The following is a 17627-nucleotide window of genomic DNA, read 5'->3' as shown; positions in this document are numbered from 1 at the left end:
TGCTCCTGTGCTCAGGCAGAAGGCTGCACACTGCTTGGCTGTACATGTCTGTGAAGACACTTACAGGGGCACTTTAAATGAGGCCTAGTCGGAAAGCTTCAAGAAGCACCTGGCCTTTGGGTGAGACATTTAAAAATACAAACCCAAAACGCACCCACCCCCACCTCCATTTCAGCTTCTCTTGGTAACTTCCGAGTTGGAATGAAGCCACTCCATTTAGAACCTGCTTGTACAAGTTCTTGGTTGTCAAGGTAAACTGAAGGAGCCTTGTGCCCTTGGTGGAAGAAACTCAGCTGAGCTCCTCCATGTAGTTGGAGTATTCAGATGCTGATCAACTGCCAGGGAACACAGAGGAGGGGACATCTCTGGACTGACCTGCTTGGAGGGTACGTGCCAGATGAAGAGTGGTGGCGTGGGGTGAGAGGGGGCCTGGCCAAAACCATCTGTCTACAGCCTTGTCTCTTGTGGGAGAAAAATCTGGGCTTCCTGCTGTGCTGGGCATAGGTGGCACTGTGAGGCAGGTCAGAGACAGGGGCACCTTTCCCTAGCTCTTCATCACAGGGGCCTTTATTTCTTTGTACTTATTTTCTTCTCTATAGGATGGACCTTCAGAGTTTTCAATGGGGTTCCTGACTCTATCTCAAGAATCAACGAGGTTCCTCACTCTTGTCTACCTCAAGGGTCAATGAGATTCCTGACTCTATTTTCCCTCAAGTTCTTGGGTCTTCACTTGGAAACTCTCCCATGCATGGAGGATGCACCCTACATTAAAGTGAAACTCACGGCTGCAGCCCATATGCTGACCTCAGACTGGTCAACAGTGGCTTACCTAAGACGGCAACTCTTGTAGAGGTCTACTTAGCTGGGTGGTGAATAGCCTGGAAACTTCCCCATCTCCCCTTGATGGTTCAGAACCCACAAGGGTAGAAACAATAAGAGTTGCTTGTTTTATACAGTCACACTTGGCAATGATGCAACGGAGATGGTGGGCAAGTGTTCAGCCATTTATTCTAAGTCACAGAGGCCACTGCTCTGAGAGCCGTACATTGGAAATGGCCACACATACATGAGAGGCTGGAGGGCAGTACAGTGGGAAAACAGGAGAGAGAAACATTCACAGCGCTATGCAGCAGTTGCATAGGATACAGTCATCATCTTAACGTCACAGAACGTCCTTACTCAGGACCACCTCATTACATTTAGAAGGTCAGGGTCATGAGTGGTGGGCCTGGTTGGTGGAGTCCAGTGGCATAGAGCACAGCAGCTACAGAGGGGTGTGGCTAGAACCACCATGGAGAGATCCATTCCGGCTTCTAGCTTCAGGCTTACAGCACACTTAGCTGAGTCCTTGCCTAGTTTCCCAATTCTTCAATTTTTTTTGGAAAAAGATACCTATAAAGTAACAAGCTTGTGGCAGCCACGTCCAGATATGAGGCCTAGGCGGCAAAGCATCTAGTTACAATGGGTAGGCACCACTGTGGGGGGGGGGGGCTAACACCTACCCTGCACGCTGTCCAGTTAGTAACAGTCTTTACACTTGTTGTGTGAGATTTTCCTCTTCTCCAAATGACAATACCTTGAAATAGCCATTTAAAATGCAAAACAAATGGCATGAGACAGAAGCACACACAGAGTAATGGTAATTGCATGTTAAGTGGCTTGGTCCATACTTCACACTGACGTGCACTGTGAACGAAAGGCTGCATCTATCTACATGATAAGAACTATAAAGAAGCACTCAAACTGTTTTCCCTTAAAAAAAAAAAAACCTCTCATGTCTCCCAAAAAACCAAGAGGAAAAACAACTCTAAATATTTAAATGAGATTTGAAATCTACCCTTTGAACCAATCTAAATTTCCTAAACACTTTGTCTCCCCAGTCAGATAGTCTCAACCCCCGAACGTGAACACTTTGAGGTATCTTTTAAATTAGATGGTACTAACAACTTTACCATCTTTTTCTAAAACCACACTATGCCTGGATAGTTTGTATATGCTCTGCTCAGGGAGTGGCATGATTAGAAGGTGTGGTCCTGTTGGAGTAGGTGTGTCACTGTGGGTATGGGCTATGAGACCCTCATCCTAGCTGCCTGGAAGCCAGTATTCTGCTAGCAGTCTTCAGATGAAGACTGAAGCTCCTCCTGCACCATGCCTGCCTAGATGCTGCCATGTTCCCGCCTTGATGATAATGGACTGAACCTCTGAACCTGTAACCCAGCCCCAATTACATGTTTTCCTTATAAGCATTGCCTTGGTCATGGTGAGTGTTCACAGCAGTAAAACCCTAAGACAAAGCCCTAGATGGAAAAGACCAGAGAGTAGCTCCTCTGATCTGGCAGTGCAGTGTGTTCTCATCTGCCTAAGCGAGGTCAGCTCTGTGACCAGTGATCATGTGTCTTAGTCCTATAATAAACACCAGCCATAGAACAGGAATCACAGGTCTAGAGGGGGCTGTCAGCACTGTGGTCGAATCCACACCTCACTCAGAGATCTGACCACCTTTTCAAAATCTTTGTCAACAGGCTGTGGCATACAAAGTACAAGGGAGGGCCCCATTCAGGCAAGACACTGCTGCCCGTGCTATCCTTGAGGCTTCTGGTGGGAACGCAATGCTAAAAGGAAAAATAGAGACCTAAACTCCTGAGGGTTGGTGTGTAGTTCCTGGCTGTCAAGCTGAAGTACAGTTTACAGGAGCACACAGGCTTCCCTGGTAGGACCTTACTGCCTGACAACGTGGCAAACTGATTATCATCAGTGTCATTTCATCAGGGTGCTGAGAAGCCACCTCAACACAGCCTTATTTTAAGGGAAAAAAAAAAATAAGAGCACTTTGGAAATGTTTTTCTTTTGCTTTAAAATATAAATCTTAGTGAACAAGCTCACTTATATACAAATATATATGTATTTAATTACTATGAAAAAGCAAAGCCAGAAGCCCTTCATTAATGCATATTCCGGTTACTGTGACATGTAATGCAGAGCTATTCTTTTGCTTTAAAGCTCAAATTCAAGCTTTTTAAGGATGTTAAACAAAAATATAGTATGCTTTAAAATATGACTCTGAGATGCTGAGAAGGCAATGTCTCTCATCACGATGACGAATGCTGTAGGCCCAGGCCAGGAGGAGCAGCCCTTAGCCAGCAGGGCAGAGGGACTCTAGGGCAGTCAGTAGGGACTAATGTAGGAAGGGGTGTCGAGATACAGATCAATGGTACCATCCACCTTCTGGTGTAACATGTTCCCACTCATAATCACAGGCAAGCACCAAAAGTTATGACAAATTTGCTCAAAACAGTATCAAACCTGAGTTCAGAGACTTCCTGCCCAGGCAAAAGGGCTGCCCTTCTGCCTACACACAATGCCACTGGTAACAGTAAATGCCATTATTCTCTGAATGTTCTTTGAGATTCTCCTGTTCACACTTCATCTCTGTCTAACTGCCTGTTGTGATCAACCTGGGACATTTGAGACCTCAAATTTCCCTCCCAACTTTATAATTTTTGTAATTTCATTAATAATTCAAACAACTGAATGAGAAACACATGTTAACTGACCTTTTATAAAATGATAAAAAAATTCTAAGCACTTATTCTTTTTTTTTTAGTTTCCTCCTTTTTATTATCAAAGTATATCAATACTTTTCAAAAGAAAGGAACGGAAAGAAAATTCTATCACATAACATAGTATCCTCTCAAAATGTGAATTGGATCATGATTTATACAAACTAAGGGCTTGTTATCTCTGGTGTTCATCAAGTGGCAATTTGGTTTAATGCATGCCAGAAGAACTCACAGTATCACATGCATGCATGTATGGTTTTCTGATACATTCTTTTCCATCAACAGCCACATGGGTAAGAAGGGCGGAAAAGGCAGAGCCACGGAAACCTTGGTCGATCTGTGGTATACACCCATGATTTTCATCACTGTCAACTTTCAGTCTCTGGGCACTCCTGAGGATGGGCCATAGCTGGGGCATGACCAAAATGGTGTATAGGGCTACCCCACAGTGTAAAGTGTTCTACTGAAGGTCTGAATGCATCCATACAGGACTGGGAATCCACACGGGCGTGCTGGGAGCCTGAGCCTCTGCTTTCCTAATACTGTACTTCCTTCCCTTGGCAGTCATGCTCCAGTTCAGACAGACTTACTTCTGTTACTGATTTGCAACACACAGTTCTCTGCAACTTGTCAAGTGGCTATAGATTCTAGCAATCAACCACACCATTGGTATTTGAATATTTTAGCTCTAATTCCCTTTTCAAAGCTCTGTGATGCAGAAAAAATTGATAGCAGTTATAGTGGCCTGACTACGGTTAGGTGGCATTTCACGGACCAGGCTGTTAGATCACAGTGGTGATGACTTCCTGGGCAGAATCCTGCTCTCATATCGCAGATGGCCAACAGGGGTGTGGCCATGTGAGGCGCACACCAGCCCTGCTTCCCGGTGCCAGGTAGCAGAAGCGGCTTGTCCTAGGGAGCACTCTGGGTTGCCAGTGCTAAGAGTGGCTGGTATCCACGTATGGTGACTATTACTTCCTCTGCAAAGACAAGCAACGATGACATGGAAGGAACTGCTTCTCTGGAACAGAACAAAAATAACAGGAGGACTGTGTTTCATTCAAGTACTTTGTGCCAGGCAACACCTGTTAGGTCAGAAGTGAGCAAGATGCTGTGGCAGATGACATGGAGAGGGTAGGGCAAGCAATCTGCCTATTTGTCCAGAAGGACTCTGATCTGGCAATGCTGTGCCATTCCTGACAGGTGACTATGGGTGCAGGGCTTGGAGAGGCCGGCCAGTTCCCCACCACAGGCTTGCCACTACTTTGAATCCTATCTTGAGGGCACACAGGGAGTCCTTACTGTACACATCAAGCTGGGCTGACTTCCTTTGGAGGATTCTGTTCCTTTCTTAGTACCTCTGTTTAGATCACACACTGGCTTCATAGCAGAGTATACATTAACACAAAGATGCTTAAATACCTGATTTCTTAAAGAGAAACTAAATTATGACTGGTGAAAAGAGCAGGACTCTAATCTTAATGTAATACATGTTCACATACAGGGGCAATGCCACGCAGAAAGACGCGCCTTCAAGACACGTCCTTCTGGAGCACAGACAGTTATGTTTGTCTTTCATGTTATAAATGAAGGAAAGTTACCAAAAAATAAAGAATAAAAAAATAAAATAAAACAAATCCCCATAGTCCAAAACACAAAGGTCTCAGAAGGCTCTCACTGGCTTTTGAGAGTCGCAGGCACTGCACGGTAAGGCTGTCACAGGACCTGTGTCCCGGCTGGTGGTCGGCAGAGGCTTCTACAGCATTGCTAATGCGATGGCACAGAATGCCAGAGCGGAGCTGCAGGGACTTCCGACAGCACACCTGCTCCCTCCAGGTGATGCCGGAGACTGGCTGTTGGACATGCATGGTTTTCCAACTCTTACCCCAGGCCATGAAAGAGAAACACTGGCACAAAATGTGATCATCCTCTGTGGTGAGAGGCAAATGAGGCTGGGGGAGGAAGACTCAAGGGAAGAGAAGGACCGCCTGTACATGCTGAGGTGGAAACGAGGAGACCGCTTTAGGAGGAGTCAATACCTTCAACAGACGTTTCTCTCTCTTTTTCCTGACACAGAAAGCAATGAGTACAACACATAGCTGAAATACAGAAGCCTAAACATCTACACAGATTTTCCAATATACTCAAAATAATGCAGCCCAGTCAGGCTGTATAAACCATTTGATAAAAAAATATCTTCTCTTCTGTGGTATGGACAACTCAAGAGTCCTGGGAGGGAATGCACTTTCACTAGTTCATGGTAACAGTGTAGGGAGGGTACAAACTCGCCGCCAGCCTTCAGTCCTCTTCCTGCTCAGACGGCTGCTTTACTCCTCCTGTAATGACTCTGGACTCAAGTGCTTCTTCAGTGAAAACTATCTCCTAGTCCCTGGGAGAGTCATCATGACACCACTGGGGTCATGTCCCACAGCTGCACAGCAGAGAGAGAAGCCAAGGATGAATTAAGATCAAACTGTACTGAGGATGAATAATGCTCAGAAAAGGGCTCAATTCAAAGTGGTGTTTTGGTTTCGTTCCCAGTTATCAAGCAAATGCACACAGCACAGCCTGACTTCTACATACGGGTGGCTGACATGCTGCTCCAGCTAAGGAGAATAAAGGCTGTCAGATCCACAGAGGGAGAGAGGAGCCAGCACATGCCTGGGGGACCTTCCAAACAATTCTCTAAGACATCAAAAGAAGTCCCAGGCCTCCAAGTTTGCTTGAAATCACCTCTAACAAGGTCATCCTACTGCTGCCTCCGAGGGAGGACAAGGGGGACAAAGAGTCCACCCCCTGTCCTGGGCCTCTGTGTGGCCTACCACATACTTCACAGGCCTGGATCCGCACTCTTGGAGTCAATAAGCTTGGTAGGAAAAAGGCTCATGCATTACCTGGTAACTGACTCCAGGCCTGCCTTCCAACCAACATCCAGTTCAAGATCACCTGCATCACAGAGCTCGTGAGCAGCCCACCTCCCTCTGTGGGTCCTGATCACTGTCGCTCCTATGTCACTCCTGTGACTTCTCTGTGTGTCCATGTGTGTGAGAATTATAGGACAACCTAAAGCATCCTTCCTCAGGAGCCAGCCATCTTTTTTTGAGACAGCTTCTCTCACTGAGACCTGTGGCTTGTTGATTAAGCTAGGCTGCCTGAATCCTCTGGGATACACTTGTCTGTCTCCCCAGCTCTGTGATTCAAAGCATTTGCCACCGTGCCTACACTTTTTAAAAAAAATAATGAAGGTTCTAGGGATGAGCTGAGCTCTGGTTCTTGAAAACACTTTATCAACTGAACTATCTCCATAGCTTCCCATCATCAGCATCATCACCACCACCACTAACCTGCCTCTGTCTCTGGAGTGCTGGGATTGAAGGTGTGCACCACTGCAGCCAGGCCCTACTATTGCCTTTTAAAGCTCATATCCTCAGTAAATTATCCTGTGCATTGGTGTGGTGGGTGCAGCAGGCTCCCAGTGCTCACTTCCAGGGATAACCTGAACACAGCCTCATACTCTTGATCCTGCTGTCTGCATTCAAGGCCCACAACAGAAAGCATAACAAGATGGCGTCTTACCTTAATCACTTTGTCAGTTCCAGAAGTCAGTAACCATCCCCTGGTTGCATCGAAATGCACATGCACAATGTTATGCTTACTGTCATGGAAGGTGGCTGTGGGTGCGCGTCTGCAAGGAGCAAGACGAGAGTCAGGGGCGGACATATGGGTGACAGCGAGCCAGGCCAACCTGAGATTCTAAGTGTTAGCCTAATGGCTGGCGACTGCTTCGCTGCTAGAAATGCTTTTGCTTTCACTCCTGGGTGATCTGTTACATGATATGATGACTGATTTTGTATGTGTGCTTGCCTGTACAAGTTAGTGTGAGTACAAGTGCACAAGTGGAGATCAGAGGACGACTCTCCGAGTCGATTCTCTCCTGTTAACTTGTGAGATCCAGAGGCTGAACTCATGCTGTCAGCCTAGGCATGAGAGCCTCTACTCACTGAGCCATCTCACTGGCTCTGATGCGTGATTTTATAAGGATAACGAAGCATGATTCTTCTGGCCTCTAGAATAGAAAAGATGAAGCCTTCAAGTTCCTTCCGGAAACGGCATCCACAATCATCTCTACCTGTGCTTTGGAGAAGACTTTTAAAGACCACAATACCTTTGCCAAGTCTGTGCATAGGAGGAAGGAATATACTCTGGCCTAGACTATTTCTTTTTTAAAGGTGTGGTTTAAAATGACACCACTGTCTGTCTAACTGAAGGCCATCTATGTTTTCTTCTCTTTCCCACTGGTGTAACTGCAAATATAAGTTTTAAAAATGGTATTCTAAAGCTTCCATAAGCAACATATACATATGTGTATATGTATATATCAAGCTACATAAATATCTTAATACACATACAGCATTGACTGTTTTGTGTTCTTTGGCCTATGGCTTTGTTGCCAATTTTAGTAAGGCCCGTTGGTTGCCTTGACACTCTAGAGGCAAGGTTTAGCATGCTTGCCAGAGAAGAGGCAGAAGACCAGAGGTGGAGCTGGGCAGGCCAAGTGGGCCCCCCTCATCATGGTTCAGGGTTTCTATACTGCTGTGAGCTCTCAGAAAATGGCCGTCTCTTCGCTATAGTAGAATCTACAGCAAAGACTTTCAGTAGTAAAATAATCACTGTACATGATTTTGGCTTAACTTGAAATTTCTTAGACCCAGACCTGTCTTGATTAAGATGAAGACTCTAAGGCCCCTGCAGTCTTCTCCAGTGATCAGAACTCTCATTAATCTCATCATGTGCTCGAGAGGCAAATAATCAGTGCACATGAACAACCACTTTGCCAAGGACATCTTGATGTGTATTTGACAGGGTGACGTGATCTGACTGTACTACAAGGTGCCGGGAGGACTGGAGACTGGTTATCCACCAGCACTCGATGGTCGCAAGTTGTTTCTGTGCATTTTGTTAGTGTCTGGGGTAGTTTTCAATTCTCAGAGTTGCTTGTTCCAAATCAGAGCTAAGATCTCAAGACACCAGGCAGAATGTACCAGCAGAGAGGAGGGCATCTGGGACTATTTCCATCTTGGGAAAACAGGCTTCATCCTTCCTGGAAACTAACATCTGCTGGAGCCCTTGACTGGTCCAACATCTGTAAAGACACCAGCCTGGCACCAAAGTGAATCCTGGCCTTGGTTCCCCTGGAGAGTCTCAGTGAGAAAGCTGACAGCTTTGCTTTCGAGCATCTGCTTAGACACACACCCTGAGATTATTAAGAGCCCAGCAGGGAGTTCTTTGAGCACATCCCCTTTTCACCTGCCTCTCATAACCACAGGGATGTCTTGTGGCATAGGGCTTTTACTGCACACTTCAGTTTACACTGTACCCAGCAAGCCAGGCAGGTGGAATCTTTCAGGAGTGGAATTCTCAGGCTGGGCTTTGTCCATAACCCAGAGGGTGCAGGGCGTGGGACTTACTCTTCATCTGTGATGGCCTCGTGGCAGCTGTCGCAGACCCGCACTTCAAACTCAAAGCCCATGAGTGGGATGGAAGAGCGCTTGGAGCTGCACTTGCCGCACACGGCCTTCCCACACTTCCGGCAGTGGTGCTGGGAGAAAAGGGAAACAGGCTACCATAGCTCTGGCTGCAGTCCTGGCACACTTGTAAACTAACTGCTCTTGGGTAAGACACCAGGCCAGAGTGCCTGGAGCTGTCCATGATAGCACAGTCTCACAGTCCCAGCACTAGGAGGCTGATGCCAGGTGACCAAGTGTTTGCAGCCAAACTGGGACTTATTTGTGTCTTAGGTAGAAGGGGGTTTATATTTAACGAAGAATATTTAACATGATAGCATGTACTAAAAGGACTAAAAGGACTGCAGTTATCCCCAGTAACTCAATACATACATATACATGATAGACACTATATCACACGCCACACACGCACACACACACAAAAACATAACATAATGCAACAGTGTTCCTGCAAGCCACCAAGGGCCCATCAGATTTCTACTCCCTTTGACTTTGGTCTCAGTCAGAGTGGGCACTTGTGGGAAGCGTGCCTCCCCTCTTCTGGTCCCCATTCTCCATCCTCTTCAATACCACTGCTGTGAGCTACACAGAGGAGGCACCCAGTGGCCAGATCTTTGTCTGCAGCTCTAACGGTGTTCAACTTAGGTGACCTAACATTTGATTTCCACGGGGAAGACCAAACCAAACCATAGAGTCAGAGTTTGACAATGCTGTTATAATGTAACAGATCTTAGACAACTGAGACTAAGTCAGAAAGAGAGAAAGTGACTAAGAAGTAAACATGCTCGTGTAATTTCATGGACGGGAACTCACATGAGCTAATGGGACACCTCTAATGTTGAGGTGTCCCCCAATAGACTCTGTTAGTGTTTTAAAAGAACAAACCACTAGGAAGCTCCATCCACCAGGGAGGGGCTGCAGTAGACACGGAGGCGTCACAGGTGTGAGGTCACTTACTCTACGACTGCTCCCATGACAGGGAGGGATACTACTTCCACAATTATACAGTTATGTCCCCTCTAAATACCAACTTTAATAGAGCACATGTCACCTACCTGTCTTAGCCCAATTTTCTTACTGTCCCACATTTGCTTGAAGTTCCAGAAGAAAGGCTGGTCACACTTTTGGCAGGAATCACTGTCCAACCACTCGGGGGTCTTGACAAATAAAGCACAGAGCAGGTCACAGTGAGAAGCGGCATGGACAAAGGAACCATGGGCACTGCTTACACTTGCAGATCTCATCAGAAACAGCTGATTCCTCAAGCAGTCACAAAAGCAGTTACAGAAGGTCTGTTAATTGTCAGGCCCTGAGAAAGGGATACAGTGGTAGATAAACAGAACCTGGAATCATAGAGATTATCATTTGCCTGGGAAGATGTCATGAAAATGAAAATATTATTAGTAATGTGTCCAAGAGTTTAAAAGCCTAAGGAACGCAGAATGCTCGAGGCTCTGAGAGGCTAGGGTCTGGTAAAGTAGACCAGAGGCTATGACCTAGGCCAGAGGTCTCTTTAGAGGGCAAGTCAGCTGAAGCAGGAAGGGAGGAGAGGTGGGGGGGGGTCTGAGGAGAGATGAAGCTGGGGGGAGTGTCCGTGGTCATGCTTTGCAGGCTCCTGACCACCATGCTGAGAAATTCAGTCCCTAGTCTCTAATTACATACTATGATGTCTAATTGCACATTACATATATATACAATCTCACCATAAGTAGTCTAAATAAGTCAAACAGGTTTTAAAAGCATGTTCCACTTAAAAATATTCCTTAGCAGATCTTGAGACAGAAAGTGGACACAGAACTGGACTTGTGGTACAACAGTGTTTGCATAAATTCACATACACACATATACACTAAGCACAGTTATATCATTCACACATACATACATACCTCTCACACATACACTACACACAACCATACACATATACATACACACATATATATCATACAAACTCATACATACATATGTATGCACACACAGTCATATATTCATACATATACAAACAACTAACACACACATCACTCATTCATACATGCACATATACTCATATACATACATACACATGTTACATATAAACCACATACTCACATCTCACACATACATCAACTCACGCATATATGTACATAAATACACGTCTCACACAGACCATATATCCTCTTACAAACACACATATACCACGAATGCTCACATACATATATAGACACATTATATACACTAACATACATATACAACACATACATAATACACACAAATATACTTATAAACACACACGCATATCACAGATAAATATACCACCCTCCCCAACACATATACACCTTCCCCATCACACATACATACTACACACATACACCATATACTCATACAGCACATACTCACATATCTGCGGTACACATGCATCACACATACCACACACATCTTCACACATATACCCACACACATCTGGGTGTCAAATGCAATACAGTGGGTGCCTATGATGAGGGCATTCAGGGAAAAAAATCAATACATTTAATAAAATCCTATTTTGTGTTAACAGAATTTTTGTAACTGTAGAGAAAAACAGAAGGATGGATGTTTGTCAACATGGAGAGTCCTTGGTAAGTAACAGATTTTGTAAATACGGTGGTATCTTGAGTCACAGACCTGTTCTCTATTTGTTAATGAGTATTCTCTGACCTGTACTCAGCAGGGTCCTCCCTCTCTGGCCCCACACTGTCCTCCATCTGCAGCTCCTACCTAACTGCTGCTACTTTCCCATCAGCACCGACCCAACACAGAACATGTCCCACTCACCAGCTCTTACTCCTGGTGTGTCTCTGCCTGTAGAGCCCATGACCCTCTCAGTAACAACATGGTGTGCAGGCCCCATTGAACCCATCTGGCAGCTGTCCTAACATCCCTTCCAAAACACCCAGCACTGACTTTCTGTCTTACTAGTGTTGACTGGAATTTCAGTATTTATACAATTTAATAGTCCTCAGAACTTTCTAGAAAGTCTGTTAGCAGGACTTCAGGTTAGAACAAACTTCATTATTGCTAGCACCCCACAGCCTCTGCCATAACTAGGAAGCAGTTCCCAGATGCTTACAAAGTATGGTGTTTGCAAAAGATGGATGGAATTGTTCCCACTGCTCATCAGCGCTTCCAATTAACAGGATCTTAAACCCATCGACAAGTGCTGAATGTTCATATATATGCATGTCAGAATGGCTCAAAGCTGGCTCCCAAATGCCTACTTTCATCTTTGGAAACAACATTATATTCCTTTGGGTTGTTCTTCCATTTAAAAAAAAAAAGCCCACAAACGCTAAACTTGACTCTCCCTAGCTCAAAGCAAGCCAGGACACAGTCTGTAGCTCTAGGGGAGACTGCTGAACTCGACCAGCTCGGCGGAGCTGTGATGATCCTCTGCTCTGCCGGATAAGGATGGTGCTTTCAAAAGCAATACTCTACATTTCCCTGCTTCCTACCAGAAGAGATCATTTTAATTAGTTGCTAATAGAACTCCTGTGGATTTATGGTCCCACAAAATAAAGCTGTAATCTTCCTAAGCATTTAATTCCTGGCATTTGAGGGCACTGCATTGTGGCCAACTCCAGTGACTGTCTTGGGATGAGGCTGGGTGAGGGGATGGAAAAACCTGGGGAAATCCCTTTTGTCTTTATAAAGTGTGCTTTTCTCTTTAATTCTAACACCTTGTAAGGAATACAGGACAAGAATGTTGACTGCCAAAGGGAAAGTTTACTCAGAATAATTCTAGGTCAATAGAGAATGGTTAACTTCAAAATATTTGTTCAGGGAATATTCACTAAACATATTAGTTGTTAAAATGCTTATAAACTAAAACCAAAAGTAATTTAAAAAGTGTTATGGTAAAATTTAAATCTGTGCTTAAGAGGACAAAGTCTCATATCTGGGGACTGTTTAGAACATGACAAACAGTCACAAGAATATGAATTTCCATTAAAACCAACCTAAGGGCTCTTCTTCCTTGGGATTTTTCTAATATATGATACAATGTATCTTATTTCATGGTTTACTCATTATAGAAACGAACAGGAGGAGAACAGAGGCAGACCTGCAGGCCTCACCTACCTCCTGCCTTTCCACATCCATGTTCCAGACAACAATGCCACCATCACCGCCACATGAGATGAGCTGCCGTGTGTGCTGCGCATAGGAGAGGGCCTGGACTTTGTCACTGTGAAAGAAAACAAGGGTTGGAGCCATTTTGGGGAAGCAAGTAACAGGCTCCACAGCAGACACCACCATCAAAGCCATCAATAGCCACACAATACCAACAAGTAGCTAGGGGAATTTACAGGCCCTTTGACATGCTAATGGCCAGACCCAAAATGAGTTTAGATGTTGCCTTTGCCTTCCCAGGCCCAGGAGAAAGTACTTTTGGTCAGTTACCACAGTCAAATAAGAGATGATTGCTGACTTCAATGTTGCAGTGGAAACTGGTACATTTGCTTGCTAGTCTGAAATGCTTGCATAAGGCAGGTCTCAACTGTCTCTAGCCTCCCTCCTCCCGATTTTCTCCATGAAATAGCAGTTAGTTATCTTGGTAATTATTACAATTAAATGAGTAATTAAGGGCCTGGAGCAATGGATCAATGGTTAAGAGTATCGGCTGCTCTTCAAGAGGAAATGGGTTCAATTCCCAGTACCCACATAGTGGCTCACAACCACCTGGTATCTGCAGGGATTCAGTGCCCTCTTCTGGCCTGCACAAGCAGCAGGCACGGACATAGTGTGGAGATAAACAGGTAGGTAACATATTCATATACATAAAACTCAAAAGTGAGTAATGAAGACTATGCCAGCTGGTGTCTGTGGTAACACAGACTTGTAATTCAGCACTGGAGAAGCAGAGGTGCTAGGATCAAAGTCCACTGGCCCAGACCCTCTCCTGACTTTTACAACATACGCAAGGAAATCAAAGAACTTTGGTTTAAAACAATGATACAATATTCATTTTTTACATTAAAATGAGAATAAAACAAATTCATTTGAAAACTGCAATGAGAAATCCATTCATTCCATTTGGACATTTATACATATTACAGGAAAAAATAATATTCCAAAACAGAAAGAATGTGGAGGGAAAAATCCACTGTTTGATGTCCTTGAAAGTTTTCCTACTGTTTAGCTTTAGTAGGAGACTGATGTCCAGTCTCCTGCATTCATCAATACCACTCAGCATCTAGCCCAGGAAGCCCTGGAAGCCCCACTGAACACTTCAGAGGGGAGAATTCCAAGTGGTCCCAGAACGAGGGGTGGCTTGGAAGGAGGTGGTTGGTTCTGTTTTGCGGTATCTGAGAAGTCCACGGAGACACTACAACACGGGCCGTGTTCCTCAGCTGCAACTGCACAGTGGAAGAGGACACTCTTTATCTCACAGCCTAGCGGGCAGAGAACTTGACTAATGCCCTTGATATTTTAAGAAGGAAGGGAGATAAGGGGCAGTCTCTTGGGGAAAGGCTCCACTCCTTACACTGGTGTTATGCTCACTCAGTGTTTATGTTAAGATATGTACTACTACTTCGCACAGACACTCAGTGTCTTGACTTAGCCAAGTACCCTGACTCAGCAGCACCATTGATTTTGACTTTTCACACTAAATAACTATTCAGAAAAAATATAATCTTCAAGATGCTTAGTGTCAAGACTCTCTCAAGAAACTTCCCAGCGATCATATCCATCAGTTCTTTAAAACAACGTCATTGTGAAGAAGAGACCCCTGGTCACAGGCTACTGAGTGTTACCACATTGCTTAGACAGTGTTTAGACTGTGCAGTGGACTAATCAGGATTCTCGTAAACTTTGGGAAGTCACTTTGTTCTGGTTACAGATGGTACCATGAACAGGCACGACTACACCAGACACAGCAGCATGTGGACTGCAGCGTCCTCGGAAAACAAGAAGTAGACCTGCTGCCTAGAATCCTGTTGATGTTTTAATATTGTATTTTCTCGGTATGTTTTTCCTCTTCCTTTAAGCATGTCTAACCTACAACGTAGTAAATTCTACTTCTATAGTCTATACGAAAACATTTAAATCTCACACCTTCCACAATTCCAAGCTCTTAAGACTTCCCTTAATTTTCATGATAATAGTTATTCAATGGGTTCTACAACAACTGATCCAAGAGAATGGGGAGATGGACCAATCAGTGAACTACTTACCACAGAAACATGAGGACCTGAGTTTGAACCCTCAAAGGAGCTCTGACCCCAGGCTGAGAACCACTGTGTTCAGGCATCCTGATAGATACTATACATCAGTGATCTTGTGAAGCCAAAAAGTCCTTCAGAAAGAAGTGTGTCACGGTTCCCAGCTGGTGGCTGCCTTTGGGGACACTATGTCATGAGGCTCCAGGATTGTTATTCTTCCACACAGGAGAGTGGAACACAGTGGCAAATGCCAGCCCTTAGGCTTTGTAATAATCTGCTTGGCATTTCCTAATTTAAGGCTTGACAGTTTAACTACCTCATGGTTAAAGACTAGGTGAGGGTCTGAGCAGACACCGCCTTTATCTCCATGGTTCATCTGCTACCACGTTCTCAGGCTTGATGAGATCTGTATAAAGTCTGTCCTAATGATGGAGACACATTCTTGAGAACAGCGTGGTGTATCAGATGATTTCATCATTGCGTGTACAGACCTAAAGGGTATAGCCTAGGTCTGCACTTTGGCTACACTGAATATAAGCCTGTACAACCTGTCACTGTGCTCAGTTCTACTGGGGCTTCAAATACGATGCCATTTGCGTGTTTAACACAGTTATACATTTTTTTCAGCCCTATTATGTCCTTACAGGACCAGTGGTTAGCTACCTCAAGAGGTTGGCAAGAAGCAGCAGAAAAAAGGCCCATGCCAGCTTGCTCCCCAGTCCCTAAGGTCAATTACATCCCTGATTTGCATTAACTCTGACCACTAGTCATCCTGGGGCAAGGAAGGAAAACCAGGAATTGTTAAGGAAGAGGCAATCTTGAGCGTAAGCTGAAAAGAAACACATCACCAGAGTAAGCAGTTGTCACACACTTGCCGGTGTCCACCCTCACATTTGTCTTGCCTGGGTAGATGCTTGCTAGCCAACACAAGGTCGACTGGCTACTGATCTAGCCCAATACATAGGGCAGGTTGGAATCAAATATTGGGTGAGGTTTACAATATAGTATGCGTGGTATCACCTCTGCCCTCCTTAAGCTGCCAGGAAGCCTGGACTGTACAGAGTTTACAGGCTTCCCGGCTTGTACTTTACAATGTCTTGCCTCACTGTCAAACACTCACTTATACCCTCTATGATTTTATTTTTTTCCTTTGTATTTATTCACAGCCATTTTCCCCATGTGAGTTCAGAAGCACTCCCATTGGCTTGAATCAGGTATAGCTACCTGCCTTTGTGCACATGGAGTCAAGGTGGCTGTTACTATGTTCCTGTCTTGCACCTTCTGGTGCAGAGGTCCTGCCAGCATGCCCTGTGCCTCTGCTCTGCCCCAGCCACGAGGATGCTGTGAGAGACATCATGGAGGACTAGCAGCAGTCTTACTTGTGTCCTTGGAGCTCGATGGCCGTCCCTTTTCTCCCACCGATGTCCCACATGATGACAGAGTGATCAGAACTGCCTGAGAATAGCACACGCTGGACCGGGTCCCAGCAGAGTGCTGTCACCCCTCCTAAGAGAAAAGACACAGCCAGGTGTTAGTCATGGAACAATATCTTTACCACAAAATGGGAACGTGAAGGCATCAGGACCCACACAGTCCCCAAACAAAGCATTTGTTAAATCAGTGGGTGAGAAAGCCCCAGAAAAGAAAACTTGCTCCCCAAAATAAAAAACCAAACCTTGAAGCATCTACATCCATTGTAATGTATTATAAAATCAATACTATAGATAACAGGACAACTCACTGGTGTAATTCTAAGAATGGAAATATCACATTATTTGGAAGTCTTAACTGTGTTTTCTTAACTAGATCCTGCTCCTTATCCTGACAATAACAAATGGGAAGAAAATGAGAACTGAAATGCTCAATTAGATCTCTTCCTTTCTTGATATATAGTAACTACATATTTGTAGGGTACAATGTGATATTTTAATTTATGTATACATCATATAAGGAGCAAACTAAAGGAGTAATTAGTATATTTATCTTATCAAACATTCATCAGTAATAGTATTCAAAATCCTCGCCAGCTATTTTGGGGATATACAATACCATTCTGTTAATAACAGTTACCCTATGTGCAACAAAACACCAGAATTTACTCTTCTTAACCACAATTTAGTGCCCATTGACCAACTGGGGACCACTGCTCTACCCATTTCTTCTATGAGGCCAACTTCTTAAATTGCCATGTGAGATCATGTGGTATTTCTTCCTATGTCTGTCTTATTTCACTTAATACAATGTCATCTAGCCCATCCAATGTGGTTGACAAGTTTCATCCATTTATATGTCATGACAGCTCCATCACATGTGTACACACATAACATTCCTATGTCATGACAGCTCCATCACATGTGTACACACATAAC

The 17627-nt window shown here is 44.5% G+C and overlaps 1 protein-coding gene across 2 annotated transcripts in view; it reads right to left on the bottom strand.

Annotated features, from left to right (window-relative positions):
- Positions 1-2196: 2196 nt before the first annotated feature.
- Positions 2197-17627, bottom strand: part of Wdfy2 (WD repeat and FYVE domain containing 2) — a 129583-nt gene continuing 114152 nt past the window's right edge. Inside the window, exons 7-12 of one of the 2 annotated variants that reach the window (XM_028758741.1) lie at positions 16638-16764; positions 13175-13280; positions 10141-10242; positions 9029-9159; positions 7137-7245; positions 2197-4581 (exon numbers count right to left, since the gene is read on the bottom strand). In XM_028758741.1, coding sequence (XP_028614574.1) covers positions 4348-4581; positions 7137-7245; positions 9029-9159; positions 10141-10242; positions 13175-13280; positions 16638-16764 — 809 coding nt within the window. In that variant the 3' untranslated portion in view covers positions 2197-4347. Of the gene's footprint in view, positions 5992-7136; positions 7246-9028; positions 9160-10140; positions 10243-13174; positions 13281-16637; positions 16765-17627 lie in introns of both variants that reach the window. The other variant, XM_028758742.1, reaches the window with a different exon arrangement.

The sequence above is a fragment of the Grammomys surdaster genome, unplaced genomic scaffold (assembly GCF_004785775.1).
Source record: "Grammomys surdaster isolate TR1022 unplaced genomic scaffold, NIH_TR_1.0 126219, whole genome shotgun sequence".
Classification (NCBI taxonomy): Eukaryota; Metazoa; Chordata; class Mammalia; order Rodentia; family Muridae; genus Grammomys; species Grammomys surdaster.
The sequence above is the reverse complement of the archived record's forward strand: the minus strand, read 5'-3'. Positions and strand labels throughout refer to the sequence as shown.